Below are 25,972 nucleotides of genomic sequence, written 5' to 3' on the forward strand. Positions count from 1 at the left end.
TTCGTTCTCGTTTGTCTTGTTTAGAAAAAAAAATTTGTCAAACTTCGAATCCAATTTTAATTCCACTGATTGCAATGAACATACAAAAATATAAACATACTCAAATATTAAAACAAAGAAGCAAATTTATCTGGCAATATTTTCAACCATGTATTATCGTTGTACTAAATCGCTCTATGTCGTGACTATCGTTGTCCTGGGTATCGTTGTTTTGCCTTTCGTTTCGTAATACAAAATAGGGCCCCTGCTTTGATCACCTGCCAAAGCTGAAAGGCATCCCCTTTTTCGTGACATTGTAGGTGTTACAGATTTGCAAAAATGCTCGGAGATGGCTTGTTTGATTTTAAAAAGGGTCAGAATCTGAAGCTAGATCGTCATCACTTCGAAAGCCATCACCAGTTTTAGCATTATCACACTTATTTTTTCCATAGAAAGTCTTCGAATTCATTTTACAAAAAAAAAATAAAATTCCCACCAAAATCAGTAATGTAAGTCGCCAACACATGATAACCCATATATGGTGTTTTGAAAAAAAAAACGCAAAAAAAAGACAAAAATTGTTAAAAAAAACAAAAAACAAACTTCGTAAACATATAAAAGTATAATAAATTCATACGAAACTTATTTTTAATTGGATGCAACTTACTTATTTATTATAAAAAAACACTTGAAAAGTTCACACTTTTATTCACTGTTTTGCACTTTGTCAGCTATTACATGAAGCCTCAAGAGCAGAGATGGCAAAAATGGGATTTTTTTTTGATTTCCTACATTTGTTACGTCTACTACATAAATGAGGTAGTTAACGTAGTTTAATGTAGTTAACGTAGTTAAATGTAGCAGACGTAGCGCTAGACGTCAAAATGTAGTTTGAAATGCCAACTTTACCACCAAATTGTCAAAGTCTTATTCAAATCGAAATACATAGCTGTGATAGTGTGAATTTGAATAGAATATTTGAAACCAGATGGATTTGGGGTGGTTTCTTTGAAAAGGTTTTACTTTACTAAACCAAATTCTCACGAAAACACAGCTATTTATTTTTTAATATTTTTGAAATATAACGTTTTTTATGTAGTTATTGCACGTAGCAAATGTAGGTAGTACATGAAACAAATCAAGCGAGTAGTTTATTCGATTAACTACGCGTAGTTAACCGAGTAGATTACCTGACGTAATCTACTCTGCCATCTCTGCTCAAGAGGCGCGCCTCTTTTCAAAACCAATGAGTGCAAAAGAGAAAGAAGATAAAACAAAAAATTATCCGACCGGAGAGTCGTGGGCAGAGATGGCAAAAATTGGATTTTTTTTGATTTCCTACATTTGTTACGTCTACTACATAAATGAGGTAGATAACGTAGTTTAATGTAGTTAACGTAATTAAATGTAGCAGACGTAGCGCTAGACGTCAAAATGTAGTTTGAAATGCCAATTTTACCACCAAATTGTCAAAGTCTTATTCAAATCGAAATACATAGCTGTGATAGTGTAAATTTGAATAGAATATTTGAAACCAGATGGACTTGGGGTGGTTTCTTTGAAAAGGTTTTACTTTACGAAACCAAATTCTCACGAAAACACAGCTATTTATTTTTTAATATTTTTGAAATATAACGTTTTTTATGTAGTTATTGCACGTAGCAAATGTAGGTAGTACATGAAACAAATCAAGCGAGTAGTTTATTCGATTAACTACGCGTAGTTAACCGAGTAGATTACCTGACGTAATCTACTCTGCCATCTCTGGTCGTGGGCCAAAATTCTGAGACTCTTTTTTGACGTTTCTTTTTCCACTCTTTCTTTTTTCAACATTCCCTTTCATTTCTTTTTGCTTCTTGGTGGAATACAACAACAACAATACTTAAATCAAAAAAGAAATGTCAAATTTAAGTCTTCGACTCAAGAGGCATCGTGTAATAGTACGCGCCTCACAGAATGATTATCAAAAGAAAATTCGAAAAAAGAGTCGCGCCTCTTGAGGCTTCATGTAATAGCTGACTTTAGACATGCTCTTAAAACAATGAGTTTATTTCAGAATCACGACTCTCTTACTGATAATAAAAACCGGTTAATTATAAAAAAAAATAGACATAAGGGGTATTCACGATCTGGTGCAACAGGCTTAGTAAAAATGTAAAATTTTATTTTTTTACAATAGATCGTGAACGCCCCTTTTCTTATCTATAGTAAATATTGAAGCATGAATGAAATCCTTTGTTTTTTTTTAACAGGGTTGTTCCTCCACTGTTGCTTCTTTTCTTTTTTCCATTTTTTATAATTTAATTCTTTGTTTTGTTCGGGTTAATTAATTTTCACAAATTATTTTACATCAAAAGAAACTAAATTACGGGACATAAGTACCGACAAGCAGACAACCATAATTAATAAACAGAATAAAAAAGACAAACTGTTTATCATGGGCGACGCGACGGTGAGCTGCCATCTGCACGGAGCAAAAATAAGGTATGAACCACCTTATTTCTGGTATATTTAACTTTAATGTAAAGTTTAAATAGGGATGACTCCCCAATAAAATGGAATTTACCTTACTTTTCTAGTAAATTTATAGCTTATGATTAACTTTACAGTAAAGCCTTTTTTTGTATGAATTTCTAATAGAAATTACTAGAAAGTTAGGTACATATTTAACCTTACTATAAGGCTAAAAATACTGATTTTTAAAGTAAATTGAACTTCTCTATGGAAGGTATATAATTTAGTTACAGATTGGATCAAGTAAAGTCAATTTAATTTTTATTGATGACATTTTCTAAATAAAATTGTATGCATTTATCTTACAAAAATTAATTAAAATAAAAAGAGGTGATTTTTGTAATTATTGAAAAGCATAACTAAGTAACACGTACTTAATCCTCAAAGCTATTTAGAAGTAAGTAACGTATGACCCTGTTATGTTTTTTAATAATTACAAAAATCGCCTCTTTTTATTTTAATTAATTTTTGTAAGATAAATGCATACAATTTTATTTAGGCAAATATCATCAATAAAAATTAAATTGACTTTATTTGATCTAATTGTTTGCGAATTCTTTATGAATTAATATAATTATCCCGCACTCGTCACCTAAAAGTTTTGACAAAAAATCAAAATCAAACACAAATGGAGAAAAAATGGCGCACTTTTCAATGATAGCTTTAAGAGTTTTTTCTATGTATCGAGGGTACTGATCTCTATTGGGGAAATTTCCTAGAATTCAGTATTATTATTACTTTAGTGTAAGGTAAAACTTATTCATAGAATAGTTAAATTTGTAAAATATGTTTTACTAGAATCTTAAAGTGAAAAGATTCATACACTTTTTTGGTTGAAGGTATATTTGACTCTACGTAAAGAAAATATTGCTACTCGTAAGGTATATACTACTATAATTTGTTCACCATAACTTTCTTGTAAAAATTACTTTACGGATCCAAGAAATGTTCAATACGTAAGGTAAATTTTACTTAAAATCTAGGGCTTTTTACTTTAATTACCTTACTAGTCATATGGAGTATAAAGTACTAGATTCATTTTTCTCCGTGTGTCAAAAATAATTTTACTCCATCGTATTTTTATTTTGCAATAGGGTTAGGGTATTGCAAAAGTGCAAGACCATTGTAAAATTTCAATCCATATATTAGGGGTATTCACGATCTGGTGCAACAGGTCTAGTAAAAGTGTAAAATTTTATTTTTTTACAATAGATCGTGAACGCACCTCTTCTTATCTATAGTAAATATTGAATGGAATCCATGATATGAATTATATCAGCTTCACCCTTTTTTTTTACGGAGTTGTCTTTCCACCGATGCTTCTTCTTTTTTTTTTCAATTTTTTTATAATTTCATTCTTTGTTGTGTTCGGGTTAATTTGTTTTCACAAATTACATCAAAAGAAACAAAATAAAAAAGAATAAGAATAAAAAAGAACTGTTCATCATGGGTGACACACGACGGTGAGCTGCCATCTGTCAAAAAAATTTTACACCATTGTATTTTTATTTTGCAATAGGGTTAGGGTATAGCAAAAGTGCAAGACCATTGTAAAATTTCAATCCATATATTTTGTTGTTGTAGTGTTGCAAGATTTTACACTTTTGCACTTTTGCAATGATACAAGACCAGTTGCATCGGATCGTGAATACCCCTATTTTGTTTTTGTAGTGTTGTAAGATTTTACACTTTTGCACTTTTGCAATGATACAAGGCCAGTTGCATCGCATCGTGAATACCCCTATAGTTTTATTAAAGTTTTTTCTTTTTGACATTTGGTGCAATATAACGGGAATAAATCGATATGAAGTCAATAAACCATATATGGGTTAGTATGCGGTAGAGGGTTAAAGAAGCCTTTTTCCTTTTCACGAGTTGATTTAGCCGCACGACTTAAGTTGACTAGGATTTTTCTATGGGGATGGGGAATGTCACTTTAGTCACCTTGGGCTTACGTTCACACGAGTCGAAAAGCTACGCCTCACGGCAAAAATCGACTCGTGAAAAGTCGCCATTACGTTCACACGAGGCGAAAAGTCGACATAATTGAGCATTTAGAGATCGGAAATTTTTGTACGTTTCAACCCTGTCGTGTTTTTCAAATGAACAAGATTCTACCCGGAAAAATTGAATTTCACTTTTGTGAGTTAATAAGTAATTATTCGCCCGAAGATGGAACATTGGGTAAATTCACAAACGTCAAATTTTTTGGTAATGATTACGCATCACTGCTTTTTTGCGATGCTGATCGTTGCTCAGCTGATGACGATGCGATGCTGATTGACAAAAAGTTTTACGTTTAAAAACAATTTTTACTTAATGATGGAAATGTACTAATACAAACTCTTTGTTGTAATTAAAATCTGGAGCCTCACATTTTATCTTCTACAGAACTTTCCTCCACAATACTAACTTCGATTTTCTGCCCCCAATAAATACACTTTCATTATATTAATTTGGTTTCTATTAGTTGTTTAATTTGTGTGCTGGTAAAATAATCCCTAAATTTCTTCAAATTTATTCATTTATAAATAATTTAGAATTTGATTAAATAATTTTCATTGTCCTTTTCATTCATTTTTTCTATAAATCGCGTCGGCATCACCAAGTTGTTTGATATTTGCGCATCAGTTTATCCAACTCTGCAATAGTGAACGATCGACATTTTAAGTGATGCTAATTATTTGGTTTATGAACGTGCTACAGGAATGATCGCAAATCATGGGTGCTTTCATAATTGCATGGTTGCTTCATTTGCGATCAGACTAATGTCAGAGAAACTATTTGCGCATGTATTTTACTTTGAATTTATGAACATTTTTTCTGATTTGTGTCATTTGTCAAAATTTTTAAGTTGCAATTCAGCCTCTTCTCCAAAATTAACATAATATTATCTTAATTCCATCCTCTAAGAAAAAAAACTTTTGTTTAAACATTTCTGTCAATATTTACAAATTTATTATATCCAAGAAATTCGTGGCTATTTTTGTTATTTTGACTTGAACTTTGAATTTCCAATTAATATTTCGACAGAATTGAGAAACAAAGAAAAGCTGTATCATCTTTTACGTCATGTTTCTTCTTTCTTTAAGTTTAAATTCATTGCGCATGAGAATTTTTTCAGTTGCACATTTGCGCTGCAAATATTTGCGTTTTACATTTATGAACACCTGACATTTGTCATTTGCATTAATGAAAGCTTTGCATTCGTCAGACTTGCGCAACCATGCATTTATGAAAGCGCCCCATCTCTGCAGTGATGCGTTTGTGAATTTACACATTGTTTCCGAAACGGGTCGCGTAAGCAATAATTAAAATCATAAAAACTAAATAAGTTGTTATAAATTAAATATGGGCGCTTTCATAAATGCATGGTTGCGCAAGTCTGACGAAAGCAAAGCATTCATTAATGCAAATGACAAATGTCAGGTGTTCATAAATGCAAAACGCAAATATTTTTTTTTTTTGTTAATATTTTCAGATATTTCTGTATGAACACAACAATTAAACTACCTTGGCACTTCTGTTTTTATCGAGAGAAAGTAAAATCTGGATAATTATCTGGATTTTTCAAAAATCTATACAGATAAAGTTTTTGTTGTTTTTAACACGTAAATTGTTTCGATTTCAAAAATCTCAATGTCGTTTTTTTGCACAAAATCTATATAGATAAACAAAAAAACACACCTATTGTTATTTTGCAAAAGAGGCTGAATTGCAACTTAAAAAAATTGATAAATGACGCAAATCAGAAAAGGTGTTCATAAATTCAAAGTAAAATACATGCGTGAATAGTTTTTCTGACATTAGTCTGATCGCAAATGACCGCATGTAAACAAAGCAACCATGCAATTATGAAAGCACCCTTTCATGTAAGAAAATTTTTTAAAATTTAAATTGTAACGGTTTCTAAAAGACCTGTTTTTCTTCTTTCAAAATCTGTTTAAATCTTTCCGATATCTTTCGTATAGGTCGAGATATCTTAAGATGAAGTAAGTGTGTTTTGCTCAAAAATCATAGAGGATAATAACTTTATACCAGGGTTTCTGGGATACGAATATGATGTCCGATTATTGTTGGTCTCTTATACGTCATTTTCCAAATTCAGCACACCAGAGGAGAGCCTTAAAACAAAGTTTTTTGGAAACTAATGGTTAATTTATTTTTTTAAATAAAGTTTTTCTAAGTAAATACATGTTTTTTTCTGTTTTATATCTACTTTGCTGAAACTAAGAAACTAGAGCTGATGAAAGTCTTTTAATTACATTTTTGAAAAGGGTATTAAATATGTAGTAAGCAACAACTAAAATTTTTTCGACAACACATGTGCTGCTTGGCTTACCAATGTATTATAAAGTTATTACATCCTCTATGATTTTTGAGCAAAACACACTTAGTTCATCTTAAGATATCTATACCTATACGAAAGATATCGGAAAGATTTAAACAGATTTTGAAAGAAGAAAAACAGGTCTTTTAGGAACTGTTACAATTTTAATTTAAAAAAATTTTCTTACATGAAAAAAAAACGTCCGAAGTAGTCAAAAAAACGTTTTTTTGCATTTTCTAACGGTAATATTTCAAAAACGCGAGCTGCTAGAATTTTTTTGACTTCGGATTCGAGTTCAGCACACCGAAAACCTTCAGAAAAGTATATTTTGGTTCCGGCAACAGAACCCTTGTTAACCAGTGTTATCGTTGTACTAAATCTCTTATGTCGTGACTATCGTTGTCGTGGGCTTTGTATATAAAATCTATAGTACTATCATGAAAAAAAAACAGCGCCACCAAAATAGTAAGCTAGCGAACGAACTAAAAACTATGTCAAATTTCAAACAGAAATGTATATCTCATCTCCTTACTCCCATTATTGAATTCGATCTAAGCGCCCTCGCGACCACTTAGGTAGCGAACAAACTAAAAAATTTCACTTCATGATAGTACTATAGATTTTATATACAAAGGGGCCCTATTTCGTACTACCAAACGAAAGGCAAAACAACGATACCCAGATCAACGAAAAATTTCTGTTTCGCTACAGCACCGTACTATGCATTACAAAGAATTCGGAACCTACGTTAATTTGATTGAATGCGCTATCAAATATGTACATACTTACTGAAATTTATCATTTGGATTTATGAAAGCATACTTTTACAACCATTCATTTATGAAATTATGCAATCCGTTCATGCCTTGTTCAAATATCTACACTGAAACTACTTACCATTAATTTTTAGAATTTTTCTTCTTGGTTCATAAAAAAAACATATTTTTTTGTTGTATTTTCAAATTTTTTTTTATTCTTTATTAAAATCAATAAAAAAATGGGACAAATAAAAGTAAACACATAAGAGTAATTGAAATTGAAATAATAAAAAAAAAACGTTTACAGTTTTAATATTATTGTAAATCATATGTATATGTAGTTTTCAATAACGTAATTTTTTTATTATTTCATTTTCAAAAGCAAATCATTTAAAGGATCACTTACAATTTTTCACGGCACGGCGTTCAAATCCATTAGATTTCGTATACCCACGAAAGAAAGTCGATTTAGCAGTTGCTTTTATGCACAATTGCGAGAAAAAGCTGTCTCAAACGATGTGTTCGTGTCATCATGTCGTCCTCAGGCTTGTAAAAAATTCATTAGTTAAAAACACGTTTGTGAAAAATCACGCACAGAAATTTAAATAAGAAAAATTGTAAGATTTCTTGAGGCCAACAAAATCCTATTTAATTTCTCTCTCTTTCTTCTCTTCTTTCAATGACGAAACGATTAATCTGTTCCTGAAATACTCTTGTCTTCTCTCCTGTCGCACTCACTTTCTCTTTTTCTTTCTGCTCGCAAATGGTTCCTTAATTTCTGTCAATCAATCTTGTCTAAATTTTATGTTTCTCAAGCTGTGCTAAATATAAAAACACACAAATAAAAAAATACAAATATTCTACAAACAATGCACTTGCAGTCTTTCTTAGGCCGTTTTTAAAAAAAAGCACTCTAAAATAGACACAAAAAACTACTTTGGTTTTCATTTTTTTATAGATTTCTAATTTTAATTTACTTTCTCTCCTTTTTCTTCTATGTACAATACATGAACATAATTATGTAATATTTTTCTTCTTTTTGTTAAACATTCTAGAACGTGTTTATTTTTTCATCATGATCATTGTGTTCTATTTTTTGTTTTTTAATCTAATAAATATTTTAGTTTGTAAATTTTTTCTACTATGTTTTTGTTTGAGAAAGTTTTTTTTTATCTTTTTTTGCGTATTTTGTTTGTTATGTGATAAGAAGAAAGCTTAGACAACTAGTTTACTTAATTAAGATTATTATGATAAAATGTATAAAAAAATTGTTTATGAAACAAAGAAAATTAAAAGAAATTCTTACACATCTTTCGTTAAGTTTAAGGTATATAAATATTCTAATAATATTACGGAGTTTGTTTTGTTTTTTTGGAAGCGATTTTTTACTGTCAGATCTAGAGCTTGAAAGATTTTTTGTTCTGTAATTCTTGGTCTTCTCTTTGGCCGAAGTCAAAATTGTTAAAAGTAATTTCGTAGTTTCTTCTTCTTTTGTTTTATGTTGATTTTCTTAAAACTCTGATTATAAATTACAACAACTTCTTGCCTTTTCTTGGTTCATTGCAATACTCTATTTTTTTATAATACAATATGCCTATTTCTTTCTGACTTCCAATCTTTTTATTCGCCTCACTGTCTCTCCCTCTCTCTCTTTCTGCCTTTTTTGATTTTGTTATAATTTATCTTTAAGACTCAATGCGACCTGGCAATTTTTTACCTATTTGTAAAGATAAAAGAATAAATACATAAAAAATATATATATTATTGAAATTTTCAAGTTTTAGATTTATCATGATAGTTTTTTTTTTTGTTTGAGGTATCAGCAGAGCTAGACTTTTGGAAACTGTTTTGCATAGATGAGGTTATAAATTACTCCCGCTTCTAGGTGGGTGTTTTTACATAAAAACGGATAATGGAGTCTAATAAACCTACAAATCTAAAAATCTAGAGGGATGTTTTTTTTAAATTCAAATCTAGTTTTGTCTCTCAACCGATTCTCAAATGTGGATTAAAGGTTGTTCTATTTTGGAATCTTTCCTAATTTAATTTGTATGCTCACCTCAGTATCTCCTATTGCCGCCTCCACCACCGCCCATCATCATATTGTTGGGGCCGTTGTTATAACCCTGATTGCCACCTCCGTAGCCACCACCACTGTTGTTGCCTGAAATAACATTGCCTATTGTTAACCTATACAAAACTCTCAATATCATCTATCACAAAGCTAAATGGATTGTTAGAAAACGAAAGCATGGGATGTTAGATTTGTGGCGGGACTGCGTGTTACATCGAATGTGGTTTGAATTCTAATTCGTATAACATAGCGATTGTCGACGTCTGTTTTTTTAATCTCGCAGCATTTAAATTAATATACAACTGAACAAACTAAGAATCAGTTTTGCCAATTGTCAGGGGCTGCGATTTGTAGGGTGTTTGGATGGGATAATAATTGGGAAAATGGAAGCTAAGGTTATTTTAGGCATAATTAATTTACTTACCCATGGGTTTTCCAAAGTTTCCACCGCCACCACCACCTCCGTAGGGATTCATGCGGTTGTTGCCAAAGTTATTACCACCTCTCATTGGGCCACCACCAAAGTTCTGTTGGAATCCATCATCGAAATTGTCATTATTGCCTCCCCAATTGCCACCTTGGTTGCCTCCATTATTGAAGCCACCACCACCACCTCCTTGGTTCCAGCCACCACCGCCGCTTCCTCCTTGGTTACCATTATCCCATGGGTTGTTCCAATTACCTCCACCACCACCGCCTTGATTGCCACCATTGTAGCCACCGCCAAAGTTACTATTTCCACCCCAATTATCATTTTGGTTGCGATTGCCGCCCCAACCATTGTTGCCTTGATTATTTCCACGGTCATTACGTCCACCGCCCATACGGCCACCACGCATACCACCGCCTCCCTGGCCACCTCCGCCAGATCCGCGATCCATTTCATGTTTAGGCAAGGCTTTCTTAATATCTAGAGATTTATTCTTAATGGTGTGGTTTTTCTGTACTGAAATTTAGAAAGAAAACGAAAATTAAAGGTTTGCCCAACAAATTTTATTTTAGATGATAATAATTGACGATTCACAAAATTTGGGCTTCACTTTACTTTGTCTTTAATTTGAACTTCTTTAATTCCCTGAAGTTTAAGTAATCTCTAATAAATAATAATAAATAAGTTAGGCTAAATTCTTAATACCCCATTCATAAATCAATAATTTATGCCTACTTAAAGTCGAGATGCCTCAAAAGACCTGGATAACTTTAGGAATTTACAATACTTTCGTAAGTTATTTATATTTAATCTGTAGCAGATACTTTTTCATCAGTTTACTATGATTTAGCAAAACAACAATAATATAATATCTGCCAAATGTTTTATCTTACAGTCATGAAACGCCGCACGAATTTATTAATGAAAACTGTACGGAGCTGGGACTGTGTATAGAGGAATGAATGAAAATAAAATGATCAAATTAGTGTTTAGACACAGAAATCCTTTTTTATAATTAAATATTACCTTCTTTCTCATAAAGAAAGTACAAAAAAACAATGATTTAAAAGTGAACAATGTGTGAGGCTACCCAAGTGTTACGGAATGTAAAATTGAAGACCAATTAACACAGTTGTTTTATTTACATTGACCAATGTTTTTTGACTTTTTTATTTGTAGCTTTAGCATCACCCAATTGGCCCATACTTAGGGTTATCATTTGGTTGGTATATGCAAAACTTGGTATTTGTTTTTCCTTTTTTTTATCTTTCCAAAGAAATTGCAAATTTTCATAGGGAAAATCTGGAAAAGGATTATTTGTCAATTAAGAAATTATTTCTCAGTTAATAAACTAGTCTGCAACGAAAATAGATTTTGAACCAAACCATACTTTTCAACTTTTAGTGAATAAAACGAATTTCGCAAGTTGAGAATAAAGACTTTACACTTTTAGTTATTAATAGATCAAAAGGTTGTCTTTTATGTTATTTTACGGAAAGCATTTTTATCATTTGTACGAGATATACAAATCTTGCGGTTATGTAGGTAGTAACATTTTCAAATTAAATTGCAGCAACTATGCACTTTTTTTTAATAAATACCTATGTTAAAAAAATAAACCTCCATTCGCCGATTGAAATTTTTTCTGTTTAGAGATTTGTTTCCTTGTCAACTAGAAGAGTCCATACAACTTCATATACTAGACTTTTTTTATATGTAACTTTAGCATCACCCAAATGGCCCATACTAGGGTAATCATTTGGTTGGTATATGCAAAGCTTGGTATTTGGTCTTCCTTTTATTTATCTTTCCAGAGAAATTGTAAATTTTCATAAGGAAAATCTGGAAAAGGATTATTTGTCAATTAAGAAATTATTTTTTCTCAGTTAAACTGGTCCACAACGAAAATAGAGTTTGAACCAAACCATAATTTTCAAAATTTCTGACACATTAAGTAATTGAAATACTACAATTTAATTTCCAACCTGCAAAAATTCTCTTCCACAATTGAAATATCTTACCAAAATAACCAAACTCAAAAAAAGTTTTTTGACTTTTATATTTAATTTGTAACAGATACTTTTTCATCAGTTTACTATAATGAAGCAAAACAACAATAATATAATATCTGTCGAAACTTTGCTCTTACAGTCATGAAACGCCGCACTAATTTATTAATAAAAACTGTGCGGAGCTGGGACTGTGTGTATAAATTTTCTCAGATTTCCGACTTTTCTCTGTCTTTATAAAATAAAAAAATAAAGGGAAAAACGTTACACCGACACACTGTGGTCTAAAATGCTATTATAGCGCGAATTATTTATAAATATTTTGATATGAAACTGCAATTTATGCCTACGTCTCATTTTTTTTTAACTCCTTATTGTTTATTTAAGACTCTTTATCTCTGAAAATGAGATCCGAGTATTCTTGATTGTTCTAAGTCCCATCATAAATTGTCCACTTTTAATTTAAGGAAAGTGCGTACTTGCATAGGAATTTTGGGTTTTTAGTTTTAAAAAATATTTAAAAATAGTATGCACCTACTAATGAGATAAACTTGTATGGTTTATTCAAGAAAAAAACAACAAACTTTATAAAAAACATAACTTAAATGGCGAACGAGCAGAAAAATGTCGCTTTAAACCAATTTGAAACTTAAAAATCGTCCCCTGTAAAATTAGCATTTTGTGACTTACTACTTACTACTATTTTTTTTTTTACAACTCAGTAGGTATCTACTTTTTTTTTATTTGCAAAGCAAAAACAAAAAAAATACCTTGTGTAGTCATACCTTTTTTAGTGTTTAAAAGTGATTTCATACTTAGTTGTAAAAATAAAACACGACTTGCTTACATCATTCATCTCCATAATTAACAATAATTCCTATCTATTATTGAATTTGTGTCCATTAATAACGTTTGTTTGCGATATAACTTTGGCAAGTTAAAATGTACCTGACACTTTTTCATCGGCGCACTTTAAAAAGTAAACCAACAGTAATATAATGCCAGCCAAATATATTTTATCTTACAGTCATGAAACGCCGAACTAATTTATTGAAAAAACTGCTCGGAGCTGGGACTGTGTATAAACTCGTCATACATTAACTTGCATGTATACATTAACTTTCATTGATTTTCTAAAAAAAGAGAAAAAATCAATACTACCCCAATTCTGAAACCACCCCACGCTATCATGAAAATTTATGTATAAGCCCAAACTGTACTTCCTTCTATTTATATATACAAAAAATTTGGATGTCTATAGTAATAAAATAAGGAGCTTTTATATATACTTACAAACAATTTTATCAACTGGGTCATAGTCCTCAAATTCAATAAAAGCAAAACCTCTTCGTTTGCCAGTTTCTTTGTCCATGACAATATTGACAGAAAGAATTTTGCCATACGATGAAAAATAATCACGCAAAGAATTTTCATCGTGATCATCCTTAAGTCCACCAACAAACAATTTCTTAACCGAAGCACCAGCATCGGGGCGATCGATATCCTGACGTGGAACAGCACGCTTTGGTTCGACTACACGCCCATCAATTTTATGAGGGCGAGCCGCTTGGGCATCATCGATCATATAAGAGTGGGAGTAAGTAATGAAACCAAAGCCGCGTGACCGTTTCGTTTTTGGATCCTTCATAACCACAACATCGACAATTTTTCCCCATTGCTCGAAATGAGATTTTAAAGAATCATCGGTGGTGCGGTAATCTAGTCCTCCAATGAAAAGTTTTCGCATATGTTCAGGCTCATGGATGTCCTAGGAAAAAAGAATTGAAATTATAAATTTGTATTTAAAATGGCCGACACACATATATACGTAGTTATTGAAAAAAAAAAGATGGATGAAAAAAATTTTATTTTTAACTTACATCATCATCGTCATTGCGATTGTTGTAATTTCCATTGGATTGTTGACTGTCTGAATTCGGCATTTTAGTTTTATTTATGGATAGTTTTGTTTTGATATATATTTTTTAATAATATAAATTAATTTAAATGAACGAACGAAATGGATCCGACCACTCACAACGTTTGCTTGAAGAAGAATAAAATTTTTTGTGGATATGTCGGCTTGGCTTGGAGGAAATGACGTGGCACCATTTTGGAACAATATGAAATTGAAGCGGAAATGAGAAATTTTATGAAATTGGGATATTCAGCCTAAATTAAGCTTAGGCCGATAACACACTAGCACAGCAAATTTTTAAGTTAGAGTTTACATTGGACGATTTTTTCAATCAGAATTTTTCAGGTAGAATTTTATTCTACTTGAAAGTACTGTCCATTTTTTGGCGGTCACATTCCAATTTACATTTTCTAAAAACAAACAAGTGGTGGCGTACCGATGCGAATGGTCTTGTATCTTTGTAAAAGTGCAAAAGTGTAACATTTTCTTCAACTATTGCAAAAATAAAATACAACAGTGCAAAATTTGTCTTTTGTAGTTGTAGTAATAGAAAAATAAAATTTAGCAATTTTACACCTTTTCGTTGTACCGGATCGTGAATACCGCTTATATTGAAGGCTTGGCCACACCGGAGGGTATGCGGTAGCGGAACGGGTAGCGGTAACGATATTTGTATTAAAAAAATTCCCTATCTGAAAGTTGATGTGTTAATTTAGAATTTTTTTGGATACAAGTACCTGTACCGCTACCCGTACCGCTACCACATCTCTTCTGGTTTGGTCACTTGTTTGACAAAAATTCCACAATTGAATATGTGCCTGGCTACACGGTGATTTTTCAATCGCCTAAGCAGTGAGTTTGAAGGCAAGAGGGATGAGGAGTGAAGGGGGAAGATGCTCACGAAGGGAATTGAATTTTCTGAGGGTAGTACAGTTCCATTGCTAAATTGTTCCTCTTTTTGACGTTTGTTCCTAGAAAATGTAAAAGTGGAACGTGATTGGGCACAACAGTGTGTAGCCACCGCATGTGATTTTTCAATCGATTGAAAAATCACTGTGTAGCCAGGCACATATTCAATTGTGGAATTTTTGTCAAACAAGTGACCAAACCAGAAGAGATGTGGTAGCGGTACGGGTAGCGGTACAGGTACTTGTATCCAAAAAAATTCTAAATGAACGTGTGTCAGTTTGGAATTTTTTTTCATACAAGTACCCGTACCGCTACCGCATACTCTTCCGGTGTGGTCAAGCCTTTACCAAAAGCTTATATCTCGACTCTTCAACTCTTCGATCTAGGTATACATACATGTTCGTGCGTGTGCATGAAATCTAGAATGTCAAACAATTTTGATAGTGTGAACACAAAATGCCGATTATGTAGTACAGTAAATCCATTACTTTCTTTTAAAGTTTTTCTAATTCCTTTTAAAGTGAATTCTGAATACTTTTTCTTCGAAATATCGGAAAACTGAAATAAAAAAATCTCAATTTCTAGAAATTATTGTGCTGTTTTATTATTAATTAATTAAACTATAAAAAGTATAAAATGCATTCACGAAGAAATAATTCTGTTGTTATCAAAGATGAACCAGCCGAAGCCGAAGACCTCACCGTTGAAAGTGATGAAGATGTAAGGTTATTGCAAAATTATTCAAATGTAGCTTGTGTTTAATTGTTTTTTCTTTTTAATATTTAATTAAAGGAAATATGTGAATTTGAACATCTTCGTAAACTTTTTATTGGAGGTTTGGCAGTACAAACAAATGAAGAATCACTTCGCTCTTTTTATGAACAATGGGGCAAAGTAGTAGACTGTGTTGTTATGCGCGATCCGGTAACCAAAAGGTCTCGAGGTTTTGGTTTCATTACTTATACAAGAGCTTCTATGGTTGACAAGGCACAAAAGAATCGTCCTCATACTATAGATGGAAAGTAAGTATTTTTTTATTTGTATTAGTAATTGTAACTCTGAATGAATAAAGTGTGATTGCGGCTCCTACTCAAATTTTCGAACAGGACATTTAGGTTCTCAATTTAAAAGCGAAGCGTTCAAACTACCTTCTGAACTAGTCGAAATCTGAAGTGTACAATTTACAATTTATAGATTTAGCTCGTTTCTTCAATTTCTCCATTAAGTTGTCTATAAATAGCTGATTGAACGTTTAGGTTCATCTCCTCCAGTTGAAGCCATCTTACTTTGAGCGTGAAAACCGTATTCGAAACCTATTCCAGTCAGTTCGATCTTCAGCTAGCCGTCTCCAAATTTTGCACCTCAAGTCGTTGGAGATGACCTTCAACGGGACGCTCCATTGGTTTCGTGTCCCATCCATTCTAAACATTCTTGCGTTTGACCTTTGACAAGTCATTGAATAGCTCGTGCTGTTCGTCATTGTATCTTCGCTTAGTAGGATTTTCCTTTCGATAACGCCAAGTAAGCTTTCATCTGGTTGTGGGAGAGTTTATGCTTTTTCATCAGACAACAGGACTGAGATGACTAACTTGTGTTTCATTTGTCGAATCAACAGCTAGACAAATTCTTTGACGACCCCAAATCAAAGTTGTACCTCGCAATAGTCTCGTTCTCACTAGACCGAATACGACTGCTTTAATAAGTCGTTTGAGAAAAACTAAAAGGTTTTCATCTGCTCTTCTCAAAGTCCATGTCTAGCCTTTTGTGGAATCTTATGAAAATCATTTTTTTTTTCCAAAGATTTTTACCGTAAAAATATGTAAAATGTACTTCTTTATTTTTCAGAAATGTTGAAGCAAAACGTGCTCTTCCACGTCCAGAGCGCACACCCAATGAGTCTAAAGCAACTGTTAAAAAAATTTTTGTTGGCGGACTTAAGGATAATCACGATGAGGATTGTTTACGCGAACATTTCTCTCAGTTTGGCAACGTAGTTAGCGTTAAAATTCTCACTGACAGGACGACTGGTAAAAGACGTGGTTTTGCCTTTGTTGAATTTGATGATTATGATGCCGTTGATAAAACTATTTGTAAGTTAAGTTTTTTTTTCTTTAATTGCTTGTTATTACTTATCATTAAATTCTTTTTTTTTTAATTAGTACAAAAAACACATTCAATAAAATATGTGCTGGTTGATGTTAAGAAATCTGTGTACAGTCAAGATAATAAACGTACAGGGCAAAATTTAGGGGGAGGACAAGATAATCAAAAACATTCTAATCCTTTTCAAAATAGAGGGCCCATGAATAGACCTCCTATGAATGCAATGAATGGCCCACCAATGAATGGGCCATATATGAATGGTCCTCCGATGAATGGTCCACCAATGAATGGTCCTCCAATGAATGGTCCTCCAATGAATGGCCCTCCAATGAATGGTCCACCAATGAATGGTCCACCAATGAATGGACCACCAATGAATGGTCCGCCGGGTAATTACAACAATTGGGGACCCCAATACAATTACAATGGCTACAATCAGCCTCCTGTGAATAACTGGAATTGGAATCAACCACCTCAAAATGCTTGGAATGGGCCACCCAATGCTCAATGGAACCAGGGTAACTACGGTCCCCCACAACAAGCTAATTGGAATGCTGGTCCTGTTCCACCACAAGGAAACTGGAACAATACACCTGTTCCACCTGTTCAAGGTATTTGGAATGATAATGCTGGTCCTTCCCAACCACAAGGACCTATGCAACAACAAGGCTTCCCGCCACAAGGGGTCCAGCAACAAGGACCTCCACAACAAGCACCCATACAGCAAGTGCCTCCACAACAAGGCATCCCTCCACAACAAGGGCTCCCACCACAAGGACCCATTCAACCACAAGGGGTTCCTCCAATACAAGGTCCCGTACAACAACAAGGACCTCTGCCGCCACGAGCTCCTCAGCTACCGCCACGAGCTCCTCAGCAACAACGAGGTTCCCAGATACAACAAACATCTCCACAACAACAGGGATCCTCTCCACAAAGAAGACTTAACCAACAACAAGGAGCAGAGTTCCAAGGAAACTCGCAAAACTTTGGAAGTGGTTATCAACAAAACTACGGAGGTGGACCACAAAAAAGTAATTTAAACAGCAGTATGCGCAAGAATCCTTACAGTTCTCCAACAGGAGGTAATTACTATTAAAATATATTTGTTTTGCCTAGCAAATTAACGTGTTTAAACAGTTTCTCGACAACAACCTGTTCCCCCAGGCATTTCAAATCGTCGTTACTAAAGATGAAATCTGACAGAAATGTGTGACAAAGGTATGATTTTTTTAATTTTTGTTTTGTTCATTAAATAAATAGCTTAGGATTCTTTGCTGATGCAGTAAGTTTAGGTTCGAATAAGTTTTTTTCTAGGATTTGAAAATCTAAGCTTTTAATAAATATTTCCATTAAAAAAAATAATTACATAATTATCATTAGAATTTGTTAGGCTAAATCTTACCAACTGACATATCGTCCCGTTTCTGCCTGAACCACGTATCTACAAAGCAAATTTTGTTCAGTTCTAAAAATAAATATACATTTTTCTGAAAATTAAAAATATGAATTGAACAAAGGGAAATCAAGTTATGTTTATGACATATTGATTGAGTTGTTTCTATACTTAAACCTTTGTATCTATTCTTTCTGTAAGTTTTAGAGCAATGTTTAACAGAAAATTAAAACTTTAAAAAAAATGTACTTACGAGGTTCAAGCAGAAACGGGACGATATTTCGTATGTTGTAAAATTAAATATAAATGTATAATATTCATATAAAACTTCAAGTAGCGCTACTAAAGTAAGCTTTCGTTTATATGTGTGTATTCGCTATGTTAAAACGTATATGAAATAATAGTTTGCTGAGATATTATTTAACTTAGGTGTTAATCAAAAAATCAAATTTGATTGCGGGAGGGTAATGGTAAAAGAGTTAAAAAGTTATAGTACAGTAGAAACAAAATTTATGTGTTTAAACGTTATGATAGGTTAGGTTAAAGTAACTCTCCGACTCACTTAGACCCTCATGGGTCCATTCTGATACCACAAAAGACTAACGAGTTTGGAACGCATTAGTCAAACCACTAGCAACTTCTACTGAACTGTAATAGACTTTTTAAGTCTTCATTCATTGGAGAGTGCTCAGAAGATGTTGAACAGTTTCCTCTTCTTCTTCGTCCATGCAACTGCTGCAGAAATCATTAGAGAACACACCCCGTGTCGTTTGTCGTTTTTTCCTATCAACTATAATAGTTGAACTAATATTTATTCAATTAAAACACTTTGAGCGTTTCAGGTCTATACATGGCCATATCAGTTTGGTTGTCAGGCAACTATTTGTAGTGTATGACATATTCAATGGTGCTAATAAGAGAATGGACAGCAGTTTCACCGATTTTAACTTTGGTATGCATGTTCTGCCTTAGAGATTAGATAGGGTTCTATTTCCTGCCTTAGATATCTTTCATTCTTTTCAAATTTTGAAAAAGGAATGGATGATTAAGAAAGGATGATATAATCATAAGTTTTAAATCCCTTGGAGTTACATGAGAGCAGTTTTCCGCCTTACGCTCTCTTTATATAGCATTTTTGAACATCCAAATGAATGAATTTCATGATTTAAGTAGTTAGAGCACGTAATTCAAACTTTAAGCTTTTATTTATTTATTTTTTTGCTTAATTTAGATTTAAATATAATACAATTTTATTTATGAAATATATATGTATATTTATTTTTTTTCAATTTCAATAGGACGACCATCTACAAATGTAAAACTCAAAACTGAGTCTTTTCTAAGTTTAAATTTATGGAAGAAGAAATAGTCAAATTTCAATGGCTTAGGTATAATTAATAATATAATATAATTAAAATTCAATATTATTCATTATGCTGATTAAGTAACAAAAAAAAAAGAAAAAATTCTTATTTGAAAATATTTTATTACCTATTAGGAATAGAATTCTAATATTATCTGTGTAAAATGTACACAAACTTAATGTTTATATTTAGTTTGTTATCTTAATCTAGACAGTTTACTAACATATTTTTGGAAAAGATAAAAAAAACATAACAAATTTCAATGTTTATTAATTTTATTCCCTAAGAACTATGTATTGCATAAATAAAAGAAAAATACTTATATAACTTTCAAGTCTAAAAAAAGTCTTATGTACTTATGTATTTACACAAATTTATTTTATTGTTGTACCGCTGCTGATGCGAAACGATTTTTTTTTCCAAAATTGCAAAACTAAAATAATAATACTAAATGAAATAAAACAAACAAAACCACACAAAAGGACAATAACAAACGAAAAAATCAAATTACATTTTCTCTACGCAATAAATTATTATCCGGCCGTTGTTTCACTGCAGGGAAAGTAATTTAGACTTCTTAACATTTTCGGAGACAATTTTTTAATTTTACTGGTAGAACTGCGTACTTCAGAACGGCTATGACATTTTTCATGTTATTTTTGTATGGGCTTTTTCGTTTCGCATCAGCACCTTACTAGGTTTTATATTATTTTATGAATTTTTGTCTTTTTTAATTATAAGTTATTAGATGGGAAATAATGTTCGTTTAAAAAGGTATTTTATCTACAGATCATAGTTATAGATACTTTATAACTTACATAACTTAAGTTAAGCACATATTGTTGTATGTATAATGCTATCGTATTTTATTGATTTCTAGCTTTGGCTTACTCATCGAAATCGATGATACATTTAAATAGTCTGATAGTGTAATTTTAAGAGAAATGATTAATTTCTGGCTCATTTTCTACTTGATATGCTTATATGTTACCGATAATGTTTAAACCACGTTCTGTTGAAAGTAGCAAATGATACTCCCCAGGGAATTTGAATACATCCTCGAATTGCACCGACGCGAAAATTCTTACAGAATTACAAAACTTATTTTCTGTTTGCACTTTTAAGATAGAAAATTGAAAGTGCATCTAAAAGATAGAAAATTCTTTTCAACAGAATGTAGTTTAAAATCTCGTGTTTCTAGTGAGATCTCATTAGTCATAATTTCTTTTGAGACTTCCCGGGTTGAACGCAGAAGCCACCTGAATTTAAGTTCTGTATTTTTAGAGGCTTTGATGGGTGAGACGTCATAAAGTTGGCATTTGGATCTGACGAATCATCAGAGCCTCTATATGATCATAACTTAAGTTCAGGTGGCCTGCTTTGAACACGGCCACTAATTTCCGGTGAGTTTTATCGTTATTCGTATTCTGAGATGATTCTCGCAAGAAGTCTTGCACAACTGAAAGGTGAATTTTTTTTTATCGTGGATTTGAAGATCTGATTATTAACAGAAATAAAATAAAATCATTAAAAACAAAATTTAATCACATCTGTTGTTTTGTTCATTTTAATTAAGACATTTTAGAAGGCATTTTAAATGAGAAAAAATTCAGATATCTGATTCTGAATGAACAAGGAGGCGTTTAAGACGATTTCGTAGGAAAACGATTTGATTTCTGGTGAATGATTCGTACTTCAATAGGATAATTAATCAAAACACACGTCCAAGTTAGGCCAAGGTTATTTCGAACAGAGAAGGCGAAGAAATCTTTATTCAAGTCATGATATGATGGCTGCCGCAATCACCAGATATGAATTCAATAGAGTCATCATCACCTTTGCATGAGAAGTATTTTTAATGCAAATGCATCACTGCGGCAATGAATTCAGCCTATATTACAGACAATTACATGTTTTATATTGTTTTTCTTAAATTCTACATAGCTATGTACTTATTTTTGTTCTAAAAAGTTTTTTTCGCGTGCATGTATTTAGTTTTCTTTCTAATAAAGCTAGTGGACTCAAACTTTTGGTCTGCAGTGTATTCTCACTGTTCGACTAACTCCGATAAACTTGGCCGCGTTCCGAAAATCGCCCAGTGAAAACAGACGTTGACACGTCGAGTCGACATTAGGATGATGCACACTTAATCTTTTCTTAAGCCTTGTATGCTGCTGAAGCGAACTCTCCTATTTCGACAGCGAAAATGCTAACGAAAAAATATCATCGATTAGCCTAGTACGCAGCTGAAGCGAAACGAAATTTTCCATACAAAAATAGCACAACGAAATCTTAAACGATATTTAACTTTTTTTGTTGTTGCTTTAAAACTTATTTTTTGATGTTTTTTCTTGTTTAGTTTCGCTTCAACTGCGTATTAGTTTTACGTTCATATTATTCACTAGTTTAAAAATAAATCTGGATGTAAAGAAATTTAAATCCAAAAAATAAATCAAAATTCATAATATTGTAGCGATGAACGACTGAACTTCTTTTAAAATAAACATCTGAAATATCCCACTGGAAGTATGAAGCGCCCCCTCCTGGAAAGGAAGTTTCGAGAATCAAAGACGAGAACCTTCGAGGACATTCTCGAATTTCGAAATTCAGTTATAAAAGGGCCGACCGGATACAGTTTAATTTTGAAAGTGACAGAGTACAGTACAAGGTGAAATAAAGTGTTGGAAATGGTTAGTATTGTAAATAGTGTTTTAAAAGTGTGTTTGTTTGAGCGAATAATAAAAGTAAATTGAGTTGAAATAAAGTCTGTTTTTATTTGAACGGAAAGATAAGTGGAAATTAAATAAACGAAATGTGCCCTTGATTACGAAATTGGACTAATACTATAGGGGTATTCACGATCCGGTGTAACAAAAAAGTGTAAAAATGCAAAATTTTGTTTTCTACTACTACAACTACAATAGACAAATTTTGCACCATTGTATTTTATTTTTGCAATAGGGTTGGGGTATAGCAAAAGTGTAAAAAAATTGTAGTCTGTATATTTGGTTGTTTTATTTTAAGAAAATGTTACACTTTTGCACTTTTACAACGATACAAGACCATTTGCATCGAATCGTGAATACCCCTTATGTTTCCACCTACGCTAAATCTGAGATTTAGCTAAGTAGATTTAGAATAAATCTCGAGATTTATTTTAAATCTACTTCGCTAAATCTCAGATTTGGGTTCAGCTACCCTAAATCTAAAATTTTCACCTAATTTCAATCCGAGATTTAGGATAAAACTCGAGATTTATGCTAAATCTACTTAGCTAAATCTCGGATTTAGGGTGGGTGGAAACGTAGTATAAGTCACTTTTATACTACGTTTCCACCTACCCTAAATCCAACCAAGATTTTCAGCTACCCTCAAACCGAGATTTAGAATAAATCTCGAGATTTAAGCTAAATCTACTTAACTAAATCTTAGATTTAGCGTAGGTGGAAACATAGTATCAAATAAGCTTTATTGTGAACCCGGAATAAAACATTACAATATTCACTACTATAATACAAACTTAAATCCAATTTTTTAAATCCAATCTTGTTAAATCCAAATAAATTTAAACTTCCCTCATTTCAAAGTGTTCAGTTGTTTTTTTTTTTCAAGTATGTATTTTGAAAAGAAAAAATAAAGATAAATGCAAATTATAAAAAATTTATTGAGTAATCAAATAAATTATTTTGAGTGAATAAATAAGAACAAAAAATTAAATCCTTGGATTTATGAAATTCGGATTTGAGCGATTGGATTTAAAATTGACTTAGAGTGAAGGCAGAACCATAATTGGCGGATGGAGTCGGAAGCTACTGTCAATTGTTGTTGTTTGATTTTCGTCGAGTGCGGTTGCGAGCGCTGTTCACCTCCGTTTCATCCGACGTTTCAGTCAATTATAGTTCTGGCTTGAATAATTTGGCAATTAAAATCCTGACTAGAGTAATATTCACTGAACTCTTTCATTTCGAGTTCAGGGATGTTAAACTAAAAATAAGCTGTCACGTTGGCATGTCATGTTCTACATGTCAAAAATATCAAAGTCAAGCTGAAAATTTTCATTTCACCTGTCTGTCTAGTGTACTTTTTTTACTTTTCCATTTTCAATAAAATAATTAAATTTTAATTGAATTAAAATAAAATGCCGAAGAAAAAAACCGGCCAACGTAAAAAGGCCGAAAAGCAAAAGCTTCGCCTCAAAGAAATTCGCAGCAAAGAAGTACAACTTGCTGAAGCCCCTTGCAATGCTCCCATGGAATGCGAAAAATGCACGAAGAAGCAAAAATCAAGAGCATTTTGCTATTTCTGTCAAAGTCTACAGCGTCTTCCGATTTGTGCCCAATGCGGCAAGGTAAAATGCATGTTAAAGACTGGCGATTGTGTCGTCAAACATCCTGGCGTCTACACCACCGGCCTCGGTATGGTTGGTGCTATTTGCGATTTCTGCGAAGCTTGGGTGTGCCACGGCCGAAAGTGTCTGCAATCGCACGCTTGCACTTGTCCCTTGCAGAATGCAACTTGCATAGAATGTGAACGCACTGTTTGGGAACATGGCGGTCGTATTTTCAAGTGTTCATTTTGTGAAGGTTTCCTCTGCGAGGATGATCAATTCGAACATCAAGCTTCATGCCAGGTTTTGGAGTCGGAGAACTACAAATGCCAATCGTGCAATCGTTTGGGTCAGTACTCTTGCTTGCGTTGCAAGACATGTTATTGCGAGGATCATGTCCGTCGCAAGGGATTCAAATACGACAAGAACAAAGCTATCCCATGTCCCAAGTGTAACTATGACACTTCAGTTACTAAGGATTTGAGTATGTCCACTCGGAGTCATAAATTCGGAAGGCAAGCTCAGTTCGGTGATGACGATGATGATGAGTATGAATCTTATTATGCATCATCTTCATACCAACCAAGTGGTTATTCTGCATCTGGTTATGGTAATGATGAAGAAGATGACGACGATGATGATGATTACGATGATGATGATGATGAGGACGATGACGACGAAGAAGAGGATAGCACTCAAGAATCAGAAGAAGAAGCTGCTAAGGAAAAGGATACTAAAAAGCCAGATGCAAAATAAAACTCGACCTTTGTCAACATTCAAAGATTTTCACAAAATATTCATTTATTTTTGTTGTAATTTGTTTTAGGAAAAAAAAAAAGATAAAATAAACAATCCATAATCTCTGAATGAGCGTTCAAGAGTTTTCCGATTCCTTGAATCTAAAAAAAAGATTAATTTTGTTTTTTTAATTTTGTCTATTTAGGAATTTTGTTTTGTTGATACTTACTTGCATTTAAGACACGTAAAGAATACAGTCTGACCTTCGTCTGCCGATCGTAGTTGTAGGGTTGCATATGACATCTTATCGTGACCACATTTGGGGCATTGACGATCAACAACTGGACCATCGGCTTCTTCTTGTTCTTTCTTTATCTTGGTGTGTGTTTTATTTGGATCGTAGGAGTTGAAATGTATCGTATATTCTACCTCCATGTCTCCAAACACTGAAATTAAGTATTGTTATGGATACTATCATAAAGTGGTTCTTGAACTGGTAAAAGTTAGCTTTGGGCTTTTAGTCAAGTAAAAGTTAAGGCTAATACAAACCATCTGGACCGAAGATATTTTTGCAGTTGTAACATTTAATATCTCCTATTGCCTGTAATTCAGGGAATATTGAACCACAGACAGGACAGAAGCCGGGTATTGTTGAAAATGATTCCATTGTCTACTTAAAAATAAACTGAATTAGAAAATAAAAAAACAAAATATTAGCTTCCGAGAGAAAAATAAATTTATTCAACAACACGTGAAGAAATATTCTTAAAATGTCAAATTTTGTAAACAAAAAATGAGTGCTGGTATCTAGCGGCAAGATTTTGTATTAATACAGTGGCTGCGTTCAAAATAGAGAACCGGAATTTATTTTAAATTTTTAAAATAATCTGATTGGTCTGCTGTCATAAAAGCAACGGTGGCATCTGTCATATAACAGCTGACAAATGTGAGCCCTTAATTTATATTTTTGAACTAAAATTTAGATATTTTATATTGAACGCAACAAATTACTGCATTCAGTTATGTCGAATTCCTTTCAATTTTTTGAATCGCCTCAAAAAAATTTTGGTGTTAAAAAGGAACATGAAAACAGACCGAATTCCTTTTGCGATTGTATGTGTGT

General features: G+C 32.6%; 4 protein-coding genes across 7 annotated transcripts; 2 read left to right on the plus strand and 2 right to left on the minus strand.

Annotated features, from left to right (window-relative positions):
* Window positions 1-7,979: 7,979 nt before the first annotated feature.
* Window positions 7,980-14,168, minus strand: LOC129915966 (heterogeneous nuclear ribonucleoprotein A1-like). Of its 4 annotated transcripts, none has more exons than XM_055995699.1 (5): window positions 13,975-14,167; window positions 13,388-13,862; window positions 10,080-10,601; window positions 9,641-9,745; window positions 7,980-8,127 (listed from the first exon to the last, which is right to left on the minus strand). In XM_055995699.1, exons 1-4 carry the CDS (start codon window positions 14,035-14,037, stop codon window positions 9,642-9,644), a joined length of 1,164 nt encoding a protein of 387 aa, XP_055851674.1. In that variant the 5' UTR covers window positions 14,038-14,167; the 3' UTR covers window positions 7,980-8,127; window position 9,641. The 4 variants fall into 4 exon arrangements, with proteins under 4 accessions (XP_055851674.1, XP_055851677.1, XP_055851675.1 ...); XM_055995700.1 differs by lacking the exon at window positions 7,980-8,127 and adding an exon at window positions 9,254-9,298; XM_055995702.1 differs by lacking the exons at window positions 7,980-8,127; window positions 9,641-9,745 and adding an exon at window positions 8,938-9,298 and having other exon boundaries at window positions 13,975-14,168.
* A 1,256-nt stretch (window positions 14,169-15,424) lies between these two features.
* Window positions 15,425-20,418, plus strand: LOC129915963 (ribonucleoprotein RB97D-like). Its single transcript, XM_055995691.1, has 6 exons — window positions 15,425-15,641; window positions 15,714-15,943; window positions 16,767-17,011; window positions 17,081-18,109; window positions 18,165-18,245; window positions 19,719-20,418. The coding sequence occupies exons 1-5, from the start codon at window positions 15,558-15,560 to the stop codon at window positions 18,212-18,214; spliced, it is 1,638 nt and encodes a 545-aa protein (XP_055851666.1). The 5' UTR covers window positions 15,425-15,557; the 3' UTR covers window positions 18,215-18,245; window positions 19,719-20,418.
* A 3,382-nt stretch (window positions 20,419-23,800) lies between these two features.
* On the plus strand, window positions 23,801-24,978 carry LOC129915967 (zinc finger protein 330 homolog). Its single transcript, XM_055995703.1, has one exon. It carries the CDS (start codon window positions 23,923-23,925, stop codon window positions 24,865-24,867), a length of 945 nt encoding a protein of 314 aa, XP_055851678.1. The 5' UTR covers window positions 23,801-23,922; the 3' UTR covers window positions 24,868-24,978.
* Window positions 24,877-25,627, minus strand: LOC129915968 (DNA-directed RNA polymerase I subunit RPA12). The gene is made up of 3 exons (XM_055995705.1): window positions 25,399-25,627; window positions 25,079-25,295; window positions 24,877-25,010 (listed from the first exon to the last, which is right to left on the minus strand). Exons 1-3 carry the CDS (start codon window positions 25,514-25,516, stop codon window positions 24,986-24,988), a joined length of 360 nt encoding a protein of 119 aa, XP_055851680.1. The 5' UTR covers window positions 25,517-25,627; the 3' UTR covers window positions 24,877-24,985.
* Between the last annotated feature and the right edge of the window lie 345 nt (window positions 25,628-25,972).

Source organism: Episyrphus balteatus, chromosome 3 (assembly GCF_945859705.1).
Source record: "Episyrphus balteatus chromosome 3, idEpiBalt1.1, whole genome shotgun sequence".
Classification (NCBI taxonomy): domain Eukaryota; kingdom Metazoa; phylum Arthropoda; class Insecta; order Diptera; family Syrphidae; genus Episyrphus; species Episyrphus balteatus.